The sequence below is a fragment of the Phyllostomus hastatus genome, unplaced genomic scaffold, assembly GCF_019186645.2.
Source record: "Phyllostomus hastatus isolate PE091 unplaced genomic scaffold, TTU_PhHast_1.1 phas_contig_495, whole genome shotgun sequence".
NCBI classification, from domain to species: domain Eukaryota; kingdom Metazoa; phylum Chordata; class Mammalia; order Chiroptera; family Phyllostomidae; genus Phyllostomus; species Phyllostomus hastatus.
In genome coordinates, this window is record NW_025333895.1 from 233,703 (window position 1) to 246,554 (window position 12,852).

The following is a 12,852-nucleotide window of genomic DNA, read 5'->3' on the forward strand; positions in this document are numbered from 1 at the left end:
ATACCCTTATAACAGCCATCTATTTTTAATCCTTAAGATTTCATTATGCTTGCTTTAACATGTATCTATCTATAGATAGATATCTATCTATATATATCTAATAGATATCTATCTATATATCTAATAGATATCTATCTATTCTATCCATTCATTAATCTACCTTATTTTAAAATTAACTTATTGAAGTATAATTTACATAAAATTAAATGCACTCATTTATGTGCATTTTGCAAAGAGTTTCAACAAATTTGTATATCTATGTAAACATTACCACAATCAAGATAGAGAGTATTTTTATCACCTTAAAAAGTTCCCTTGTATCCATACCCCAAACAAGCCCCTCCCTCTCCTACTTCCAGTCTCATGCAGCCAGCAACCTGAGTTACATCATAATAGATTAGATTTATCTTTTCCAGAGAGTCGAATAAATGGAATCTTACAGCACATACTCTTGCCACTGGCTTTTTCTGCTCACCACAAAGTGTTTGACATTCATCCATGTTGTGGTATATACTGATAAAAATGATTTATGTTTTCTATATTGACTGGAATTCTATTGCATTAATATACCACAATTTGTTTATGCCTTCTACAGTTGGTGGAAACTTGGCTTTGGAACCCAGCCATCATATTGTGAGAAAGCCTAAACTATGTGGAGAGACCACGTCTAGGTGTTCCAGCTGACATTCCCAGCCAACACTCAGCATCAACCACCAGACCCACAAGTGAACAAGCCTACAGGTGGTCCGGTCTCAGCCTTCTACTACCAAGCTGACATTGCATGAAGCAGAGAGGGGCTATCCAACCAGCCTGTGCAAACTGACGATGAGAAAAATAAATGTAGTTGCTGTTCAAAGACACTAAGTTTGGGGGTGGTTTGTTACACAGTGATAGATAACTTGCGTTACCATCATTGTAATTTTCTTCTTGCCAATATTTGTTAGCTTCATAAAATGAATTGGGAACTGCTGCTTTTTGTCTATTTCCTATAGCATTGTAGTAAGAGTAACTTTAATTTCTCTTTAAATAACCAAATCAAACAGCAAAACCATTAAGCCTGGATTTTTATTTGTGGGTATGTGTTGACATTAATTTAACTTTATTAATATATATATAAAGATACCACTTACCTCTGGGATTCTATTAAGGAAAACTGTAGAAATGTCTTACATTTTTACCTCTATAGTGGCTACATGGTTATGTATATAAATTCAAAAATTCAGTAACTTTTACAGGTATTGTGTTTTTCACTCTCCTTAGTTTTTTTTAATGTAAAAACAATATAAGGCTATTATGAGCAACTTTTAGTTAATGAATTTCACTTACATTTGAAGTAAAATGAAAAGAATGCTTCAAAAATAAAAATATATTAAAACCAACAAAAGAAAAATTCTGAGTAGCTTGATCATCTACTAAAGAAACAAAATCCATTATCAAACATTCCCAAAATGGGAATGTCAAGTCCCAGATGATTTTCCTGATGAATTCTTCCAAACATTTATGGATGAAATAACCAGTCTTACACAAGCTCTTCATGAGAATAATCAAAGTGGAAATTGAGCCAAAGGATTTATTTCATGGTGATAGATTAGCTTAACATTTGAAAATCAATCAATGAAATCCACTACATTGACATGAAAAGGAGAATAATCATTTCGAAATTTCAATAGACGCCACAAATGCATTTGATAAACTTCAATACCAATTGGTGACAAAAACCTATAGGAAACTGAAAATAGAAGGAACTATCCTTAATCTGATAAAGGATTTCTACAGAAAGTGTCACACAAGGAAGAAAGACTGAAAGCCTTTCCCGGGAATCAGAGTCAAGGACATTTCTGTCACTCTTTCTTATTTCTATTGACCATTCACTAGTGGTCCCAAACAATATAATGAGGCTAGAGAGAGAAATAAAAATGTATAAGAATTGGAGATTTTTAAAAAACTATTATTGTTATTAGACAACCTAACTCTATACCTAAAAAGTCACTCCAAATCTCTAACTTAATGCATTAATAAAAGAATATATCAAGGTCACTGGATACAAACTTGATGTATACAAACCAGTTGTATTTCTGTATATCATCCATGAACAAATAGAAAAAACTTTAAACAGACTACATTAGAATAAAAAGGAATACACGCCCAGGAACACAATTAAGAAAATGTTCAAAACCTTAAATAAAAAATTTAAGACTACAATTTACAAAATATTAAAACCATAAATGTTTAAAAGTATCATTGAAAGAAACTAAAGTAGGCATAAAGAAAGAGATATACCATATTAACGGAATGAAATATTCAGCACCGTAAGGATACAAATTCTTCCCAAATTAGTCTATGAATGAAATCACAAAGTCCCAGCAGGAGGGGGGTGTGTGTGTGTGTGTGTATGTGTGTGTGTGTAAATGGCAATTTTAATGCTCAAGTTCATATAAAATGCAAATACCAAGGCAGATCAAGGCACTTTGAAAGGAAATAAATTTAGAGGACTTATACAGATATCAAGACTTACTATACTGTGGTATTGGGCAAGGACAAACAAATTGGCCAATGAAAGAGAACAGAGTCTAGAAATGACTCACAAACAAATGATCACCTGAGTTATTATAAATGTAACACTTCAACATGACAGGGAATGACCGATCTTATCAATAAAGTATCTGAGTTCATTGGGTATCCAAATGGAAATAAATAATTTGACACTGACCTCATGCTGCATGTAAAAACCAATTCCAAATGGACTGATATATCAATAAAAGATAATAAAGATTTTAGGTGAAAACACAAGAGGGTATCTTCATAATCAAGTACTATGCAACTCTCTCTTGGGAGACGAACAGCAAACCCATAAAGAAAAAATAAATTGGACTATATTAAAATTAAGAACTTGTATTTATCAAGACACCAATAGAGAGAGTAAAATGCCAACCCTGAAAGAAGGACGAGATACTTGTCATGTATACACATCACAAAATACTTGTATATAGTATAATAAACACTTTCAAAGTAAAAAGTGGAAGAAAACCTAATAGACTTGAAAAATGTGCCACAAAACATAGTATCATATATTTTAATAAATATGTAAAAAGTTTTTAACTTCATTAGTCATCAGAACAATATAAATTTAACAAACTATGTGTCACTACTACACACATACCAGAATAGCTAAAATCAGGGGGAAAAAGAGACTATACCAAGTATGAATGGGGTAGGATCAACCAAAATTCTCATATCCACTATTTTCACCATATTGTAATCATTTGGAAAAACTAAAGCTGAACACATGCAAAACCTAGAACCCCAAAATTCTACTACTAAGCATATCAGCCAAAATGTGTATATTTATTCCCTAAGAAGCAAGTATAAGAATGTTTATATGCCCACTGTTTGTGAAATACCAAACTGGAAATCATCTAAACAACTGTAAACAGTAAAACAGATGAATTGTGATTCACCCATCAGTGGAATATTAGCAGCAATTACAACAAATGCACAGCTATGTGCTCCTGTCTGCCCCAGTCCCACTCTCCCTCATGGAGGATATGGAGTGTCCATTGCAGTTTTCACCTCTCTATATCTCCAATGTGTGTGGAGAAGGGAGGAGATAACTTATCTCTCACATTCCCAGGTCTGAGGAAACTCATTTTCATGTGGACCTCATTAAATTTTGGACATCAACCTAATGCTGCAATGGGATGAGATTCTGAAGCTCTTGGGAAGGAGTGAGTCTACTTGGAGTGTGGAAAGAATGTAAATAATTTGTAGCAAATTAAAAAGGGCCAGAAATTCTTTGTTAGATGAGATTAACTTTCTTCCCTTAGTTACAGGCCTGGCCTTGGTGACTTGTCTGACCTATAGAAGTCAATGAAAGTGGGATTCTAGGATTTCTGAAGCTAAGTTTGACAAACTCCACCTTGGCCTCTTAAAATGCTTGCTCTCAAGATGCCCACTATCAGAACCCTGCTACCATGCTGTGAAGAGTGCCAGTGGACACCTACAGGCCAGGTATAAGTGCTCACAACTAACTATCAAACTGAAAACACATGGGTTATTAAAAACATGGTACTGATAAAACTAGCTATGTATGAAAAATTAAAAATAAAGGTAGATCTTTTTCTCTCACTACACCACAACATAAATTGCAAGTAAATTAAAATTTTACACATGGTATTTAAAATCTAGAAGAAGGAACTAAATGGATTTCCTTGATTGATGAGATATAATGGACTTTTCAGTATAAAAATGATGAAAAAAAATCACAAAACCAAATACCTACCAATTTTGACTACAAAAATAATTTTTAAAAATTTCTATACATATTGGAATGTAAAGCACACAAAACACCCAGAAAAAAATGTTTTCATTATTCTTTACTGTCTTTAATATCCATTTTTAAAGGCACAGGCACCCCAACAGAAAAAAAAGGGCAAATACATTAACAGGATAATTTGAGGCATAATTACCCATGGTAAAAGATCAAATAAAACAAATATTAATCTTACTACTAACCAAAGACATGCAAGTTAGAACAATGAGATTATTTTACACCTATGAAATTGTTAGTAATTAAAAGCAGCAATGACCCTGGGATGAAGTATAATTGTTAGCAGCATGGGCTCCTGAGTCATGCAGGCCTAGGTGGGAACTCCACTTCATCATTTAGTAATTGTACAGCCTTGGTCAAATCATTTTCCTCCCTGGTCCTCAGCTTTCTCTTGTGTAAAATTGGGATAATAATAGTTCCTACATCCTAAACTCGCTGGATTCTGTGAGAACATGTAATGAACGTGTTCAACAAGTACAATACGAGGCAGTAGTAATAAAATACGGATGTCACATTTTCAGCAGCTGCTATATATCTCGTATTATGGCTACTATGTTTTATGTAGGCTGCCTCATTTAATTGGGAGTTTAGGACTTGAAAGCATTGCTTCATATTAGGATTACTCTGTTTAGACAAATCTCTAGCAGAAATAGTCATGTCAGAATTTATGCCCCTGATGTCACCCTCAATGCTGTTTTCCCCAGGATACAGGACAGACATTAAACTGTCCAGTGTACAGACAGGAGCTCCCTGGAGGCCTCCAGCAAGAAGCTTCTGAACCACACTTCCAAGACCCACATCTGAGACTTTAACCCCTGGGAAAGAGATGCCCTCGGTTCCCCCAGGACCCAGCCAGAGTTGGCTGGAGAGTAGGCTGCACAATAACTCTGAGGTTGGCTCTAATGAGCACTTGAGGGGATAGTGTTTTAGGAGCCTTTAAAACCCTATGGAAAAACCTCAGCTTTACTGACTGAGCCAGAAAGGTCGCAGGCAGTCCCTTGTTGTGAACTTTCCACTCAGAAGAGAATTGAAGATACCTGAAACCAATCCGTACTTTTACAGGTGAGAATCTGGAAGAGGTAGGGCATGCACGCACACACACACACTTCTCTCCCTTCCCAGCCCAACAACTAGGCAAAAGTTTCTTGGATAGGTGATCTATGGAAAGTCTCTGCCTCAGATCAGAAGCTTCTTTTTAAACCAAAGAACAAATGGAATACTCAAATATTCATAAAAGCTTCCAAAGTGAAATATGAAATCAATATGAGATCAATATGAAATGACCCCTCACACTAGCTTGCTTTGCATCCTAGGAGAGAAAAAGAAAAGTGGCTACTTTCAAGCCCAGAGAACTAGAGCCTGGTTCCTTTCACTTTTCCTTCTTCTGAAGAAAAGCAAGTATCAGAGGGATACGATGCAAGTGCAGGGGCGAAAGCACAGGCTTTGGAGTCAGGTACACCTGCACTTTACTCTCATTTTCTAGCTATCTGATCTTGAGCACATCAAATATCTCTGAGACTCGGCTTTCCCATTTGCGAAGTTGTTGAGAATGATAATACCTACCTTGTAGCCTTGTGAGGAATAAAACAATGCCATCAAGGTGTCTATACTTAGCAAGTCTCTGCAAATCGATACTTATGTGTTGATGTCCAAAAGAACAGGGGGACTGAAATGTTAGTTCCCACAGTGAATAAAGTGCTGAGGAGCAAATGGGGAGGTGGACAAGGATGAAGGAGAGAGAGTGATGAAGGAATGGTAGCCCCTGTGGAGGGGGGTCCTAACAGCACAGGGAGAAAGGGGACATCACTGATACTCACTGCTTTGTCCCACGTATCCTACACCCCCAGTTAGGGAAGAATGCAGGGGCTGCAGCTGAATGGGTGAGATCAAGTTCTAGGATTGAGAAGGCAAACATAGAGCAAGTTATCCTGTCCTATCATTGTGTGTTTGGGCGAAGGGCAGTGTTGGGGATCATGCATCTCCTTTTTAGTAGCTTAAATGACTTTTCCAATTTTGCCTCAAGGATATATGTTCAATTCTCACTTCCTCCAATAAACAGCCCACACCAACTTCTCCCTCAAAATGATCTCTTTTCTCTGACCCTATGATAGCACAGAATGCACCATTTGTGTTTGAATGGTTGTTATCTTGATTCTTCTCTAAATGTCCCAAGGGTATTTTCTTATAAGATCCGTAAATGCTCATTGACAAGGTCTATTTATTCTTTTTTTTTCCAGCATTTTTTCTGGCTACAGAGAAACATATCTGTAAAATGATTTAATAATTCAATACTGCATGTAGAAGGGTTTAATCTGAACAGATAACAAGAACTGCAAGAGATGGGAAAAGTAAGCAGAGAGAACCAAACTGCTATTTCAGACTTCCACCTTCTAGGACTCTCTGCGCAACCAGAGCAGCAGTCTCTTCTATTTGGCATCTTCCTGGGCATGTACCTGGTCACCATAGTGGGGAATCTGCTCATCATTCTGGCCATCGGCTCTGACCCATACCTCCATACTCCCATGTACTTCTTTCTGGCTAACCTATCATTAACTGATGCCTGTTTTGCTTCTGACTCTATCCCCAAAATGCTGGCCAACATTCATACCCAGAGTTGGACCATCTCTTATTCTGAGTGCCTTGTACAGATATATTTTCTCATTATGTTTGGTGGTCTTGACAACTTCCTTTTGGCTGTAATGGCATATGACCGCTATGTGGCCATCTGCCAGCCACTCTATTATAGCACAGCTACGAGCCCCCAACTCTGTGCACTAACGCTGGGCGTGAGCTTGGTGCTAACCAGCTTTGCTGCCCTGGTGCATACATTGTTACTTACCCGGGTGACCTTCTGTTCCCACAAGGCCATCCACCACTTCTACTGTGATCTGAGAGCTCTACTGAAGCTTGCCTGTTCAGATACCCACATTAACAAGCTGATGAACATCATCATAGGCCTGATGTTCCTCACCACTCGCCTCATGCTGATCATCGTCTCTTATGTCCACATTTCCTGCGCTGTGTTTGGCATCTCATCCTCTGCAGGGTGGTGGAAAGCCTTCTCTACCTGTGGTTCTCACCTCACAGCGGTCCTGCTCTTCTATGGGTCTCTTATGGGTGTGTATTTACTTCCTCCATCAACTCACTCTACAGACAGGGAAATTAGGCCTGCCATTCTCTACATGATGATTATTCCCATGCTAAACCCATTCATCTATAGTTTGAGGAACAGAGACATGAAGAAGGCATTGAATAAACTTTTGGGCAGTAACAAAACCTTCTTACCTCACCAATGATATTCGATCTTGCAATCCTGATCAACCTCCACCCTCCATCATCCACCAGTCTCAGACTGATTTTAAGAAAGGGTTATCTGGAAAATCTGAGTTAAAGGTATAACAAAAAGGGTGTTTCTGCTCCTTTACTTGGCTGAGGGATGAGGTGTTCTGATTCAGTCTCTTTCTTGATGCCAGTGAAGCAACCATGACTAAAGGCAGGATACCATTCCCCGTTCTTCACCTCTAAATCCATCTCATTAACCAGAGTGAACTAAGATGTATGACACACCCTAGAGCCAAGTAATTCTGCCCTTAGGGGTATGGGACAAGAGGATGGGATGAAAATACAAACATTTATTGAGCATCTACAATCCTTCTCATTGTTCACATCAGTGCTTTGGAGGGGAATTGCAGAAACTATGGCTCAGAATGCTGAATAACTTCCTCAACTCAGTTAAGTTTGTCTCTATACACATCTTCTTTCTATTTTACCACCTTGTGGAGATCATGACAAATATTGATTGTTACACTATGAGATAAAGAATTAAAATGATACATATTTTATGGTATTTTCTTAATATTTCTTTAAATTGAAAGCATTTCTTTTTGTTATTGTAATAGATGGGTAAAAAGGAGCCAATATTTGTTGTGTGTGTACTGTGTGAGAATTTTGTACTAAATAAACAATTCATTCTCTGGTTCTTTCATAAAACATTCCCTAAAATGCAGAACGATAAATCAAGTGTGGTCAAAATTTCCAGGCAATAATTTGATGAAAAGTAGTCTAGTGGAAATTGGTATTCTATGAAGTCATAAAGATGTATAAATGGTTATCTTTTTGCAGTTATTTCTCTCTTTATATCTATTGTCTCATTATTCCCACCCCTTCTATCCAAGAAGGAGAAAGGACAGGGGAGGATGGCCAAGGAGAAGTGCATGCAGATGCAATTGTCTTACTTCTAAAATCTTCCTTTAAAACAACATCTATTATACATACATCAAAAATTCACTGTCCTTTTTTAAAAACTTGGCCTAGGATGAACTTGATCTTGAAACCTTAGAAAGCTCTATTTAGGTGCCTCTTTATTTCTCCAGGGTGACTTGATAATCACTGGAACATTTTTTGTGCCAACCTCCAAATTTGATTTCCTGGTTCTAAAAATAGCAAATGGATAGGAGAGTCCTGGGGATATTTCTGAGTCCAGAAAATTTTAGGTGTAGGAATATATGGGTATACCTCAGCTATTTCTCCTTTTCTCATGTTCTCAACCACCTCTGCCCCTTATAAAACTCAGAAAATAAAGGGAATGCTTGTTCAGGCAGAGGGAATGAGTTGGAAAAGAAAAGTATATCTATTCTAAGTAAGGACTCCACAAATAAAAGTCACTGGTGCTTTACTTTTTTCAAGAAGTTACATGCATTTCATTTGACATCTTAAAACCTATCATTAAACTTGAGTATGTTTTAATCAGGAAAAGTTATTTCTTTGTAAGTGAAAATTTAGAGATTTCACATCATATCTAAGAATTCCACTCTATCCTATGGGGTATATACAGCTAACTACAACCAATAAAATTCTAAAAATGGAAATACTGCTTTACATAAAACAGAATCATAATGTAAAGATTTTTATAAATAATATCATACCACATTTATATATTAAAACACTGTTAGATAATATAATTGTGTGGAGGGAGAGCTCAAAAACTGCTGGTAGTGGGAATATAAACTGGCATAAACTTCCAGGAAATAAGTTGATAATATATATTATCAGCACTAAAAATATCTGTATCCTATGACCTTCTCTTGCACTTTCAGGAGTTTAATCAAGTAAATACTAAAAAAAAAAAAATCATCAAGAATTTATGTGTGACCCAAGATGGAGGAGGAGTAGGTGGAAGCTGCACAAACCTCCTCCCAGCACCAAAGTGGAATTACAACTAAATTATACAAAAATCGTCCTGAGTAACCAAATGAACACTAGCTGGAGAGAAACTGAAACCGGGAAAGATACCAGCGTTTGGGCTGCCTGTCACTACCAAACCCAATAAGCAATGACAGCGATTGAATCTTTATGGGCGCTTTATTCAGATGTCTGGCAATCCAAAAAGATGGTGGGTTTATACCCTAACAGACCATCTTCTCTTCTTTTCAGGCCAAGGTTTTTATAGCAGGGAATAAACAAGGTGAGGTGAGGAGTTTTGAAATTCAGGGAGGGTCAGGTAGAAGAAACTGCAACATTCCTGTTCTAGGCAGTTGGCTGTTCCCAGGGGCAGGTGGTTATTTGCTCCTCCTTGAAACACGATGGCCTGGATACCTCCACTTGTCCCCATGTGGTAATCTTTAGCAGTGCCCCAGGAGGTCAGCTATTTTCCCAGGAGCCAGGACGGGCCTCATCTATCTGTAGTTTCTGAAACAAAAACTTTAACATATACATAACTTGCTAGCTTATAACTTTTTACCTTAAACTAAAATTTTCTAACTCTTGAGTCCCCTATCAAAGCCTTATAACCATGGACAGACAGAAAGAAGCCGTATCACCACAACCAGACTGGTACCGAGTGTGGAGGAGGTGCCGAAAGCTGGCTGGGCTCCCACGAGAGGGCTGGCTGGGCAGCTGAAGTCCTGGAGGGATATTTCAGTGGTTGGGGGGGGGGGTCCCCCTGAGAAGTGTAAGGTCTAAACCCCAAGATGGGCTCCCCAGGCTACAGAACCAGAATCAGGAAAGGAACCTAAGTAACACATGGCTGTGAAAAGCATCAGGGTTTCTGTCTATCAGGGAGCGACAGCTGGAGATACAGAGAGCCTTTTAAAGGACCAACACACAAAATGCTATGTGTAGGCACTTACCTTAGGCTCCACAGAGGGAGGGCATAGTAGAGATGCATGAGGAGAGTCTGAGGCTGGTGGCTCTGGGGAGAGAACTGAAGGAAAAGCCACTAGGAACCCTGTATTAAGTCATTCCCCATACTGCGGGAGCCATCTTTCTCAGGCAGAGCACTTCCCTCCAAGTGGCATCAGCCTGAGGGGAAGCAATAGCTCCACCCACAGGAATTACTCTGCCCCACTTTGTGGTGCTTAAGCCCTGCTGCTAGGCAGTGCAGCTGGGAGATATTAATTGATTAACTCTACAGAAAGCCTGCAGGCAGAGGTGGATCCCCATGGCCTGGTGCTGATAAAAGCCAGCCTTGTTGCACAGCCTGGTTCTTTCTGGACAAACCCAGGCCCTGAAGAGGGAGCCACAAAGTATGGATCACTGATAGCTCCAAACAGGTTACTCAGGACCAGACACAGACAGGGTTTGACTTAAGCCTGCACAAGAATCTTGCAGATCTACCTGTTACAAAGAAACAAACACAAAGAGGTAGCCAAAATGGGAAAACAAAGAAACAGGCCCCAGATGAAAGAACAAGAGAATTCTTCAGAACAGCTAGATGAAATGAAGGCAAGTAATTTATCAGACAGATTAATAATGATTATAAGGATACTCAACAGCATAAAAAAAGACATAGAAACCATAAAAAAGGACCGTTCAGAAATAAAGATGCAATATCTGAAATAAATAATACACTGGAAGGAATAAACAGTAGGTTAGAAAAAACAGAGGGCTGAATCAGTGATTTGGAAGACAAATTAGAAAAAAACACCCAAGCTGAGCAGTGAAAAGAAAAGAGAATTTTAAAAATGAGAAAGGCTTAAGAAACCTCTGGTTTATTTTGGTGTATGTTGTAAGGGTTTGATTCCCTATATATATAAAAAACTCACAAGACCACATCAGGAAGACAAATAATCCAATTAAAAATGGGCAAAGGACATGAGCAGACACTTCTCCAAGGAGGACATACAAAGGACCCATAGACACCTGAAAAAATGCTCTACATCACTAGCCAATAGAGAGATATAAATTAAAACCACAATGAGATATCACTCCACACTGGTCAGAATGGCCATCATTAATAAATCAACAAACAAGTGCTGGCAAGGTTGCAGAGAAAAGGCAACCCTAGTACACTGTTGGTGGGAATGCAGACTGGTGCAGCCACTGTGGAAAACAGTATGGAATTTCCTCAAAAAACTAAAGATGGAACTGCCTTTCAATTCAGAGATCCCATTGCTGGGATTATACCCTAAGAATCCTGAATCCTGAATTCAAAAGAACCTATGTACCCCAATGTTCATAGCAGCATTATTTACAATAGCCAAGTGCTAAAAACAGCTTAAATGACCACCAACAAATGAGTGGATCAAAAAAACTGTGGTACATTTACATAATGGAATACTACACAGCAGAAAGAAAGAAAGAAGGAACTGCTAGCTTTCACAATAGCATGGGTGGAACTGGAGAGCATTATGCTAAGCGAAATAAGCCAGGTGGTGAAAGACAGATACCACATGAACCCACCTATGAATGGAACTCAATCCATAAAACAAACAAATGAGCAAAATAGGACCAGAGACTTAGAAATAGAGAACAAATTAACAGTGACCAAAGGGGAAGGGGGTTGGGCATAACAGGGGAAAGAAGAGAAAGCAGCAAGCCAAGGAATATGAATAAAGGACTCCTGGGCATGGAAAATGCAGGGTGTTGAGTATGGGATTGGGGGAGATGGGGCACGGGACTACAATGAGGAAAAAGGACAACTGTAACTGAACAACAATAACAAAAAAAAAAAGAGACTGGCCAAAGAACATATATGCATATATGCAGAGCCTATGGGAACAGAAAACAATGTGGTGAAGGCTGGTGGGGGTGGCTGGGACTGGATGGAAGGGGTCAAAGGAGGGGAAAACTGGGGATATCTATAATAGTGTCAACAATAAAAAAGCATATGATTTGTTTTGTTTTAAAAATAAAAAAAGAAAGCTTTGGAACAACATGCAGCATTACAACATCTGCATCTGGGGATTCCAAAAAGGAGAAGAGAGAGAACAAGGGATCAAGGACCTATCTGAACAAATAATGACTGAAAACCTCCCCATCCTGATGGAGGAAAAAGACACACAAGTCCAGGAAGCTCAGAGAGTCCCAAACAAGCTGGACTGAAAGAAGCCCACACCGGGACACATCATAATCAAAACAGCAAGGCTTAAAGACAAGGAGAGAATCCTAAAAGCCACAAGAGAAAAGCAGGTAGTTACATTACAGGGTAGCACCAATTAGACCATCATCTGATTTCTCAACAGAAACACTTCAGGCCAGAAGGGAGTGGCATGAAATATTCAAGGTGATGAAAAGAAAGGAACTAC

At 38.5% G+C, this 12,852-nt stretch overlaps 1 protein-coding gene across 1 annotated transcript; it reads left to right on the forward strand.

Moving 5' to 3' along the window:
• Nucleotides 1-6,630: 6,630 nt before the first annotated feature.
• On the forward strand, nt 6,631-7,623 carry LOC123823314 (olfactory receptor 1N2). The gene has a single exon (XM_045845903.1). The coding sequence runs from the start codon at nt 6,667-6,669 to the stop codon at nt 7,621-7,623; it is 957 nt and encodes a 318-aa protein (XP_045701859.1). The 5' UTR covers nt 6,631-6,666.
• Nucleotides 7,624-12,852: the final 5,229 nt, after the last annotated feature.

What these genes read in the sequence shown, in the direction of transcription:
- LOC123823314 (XM_045845903.1), top strand. Translation starts at nt 6,667, where the DNA reads ATGGGAAAAGTAAGCAGAGAGAACCAAACTGCTATTTCAGACTTCCAC.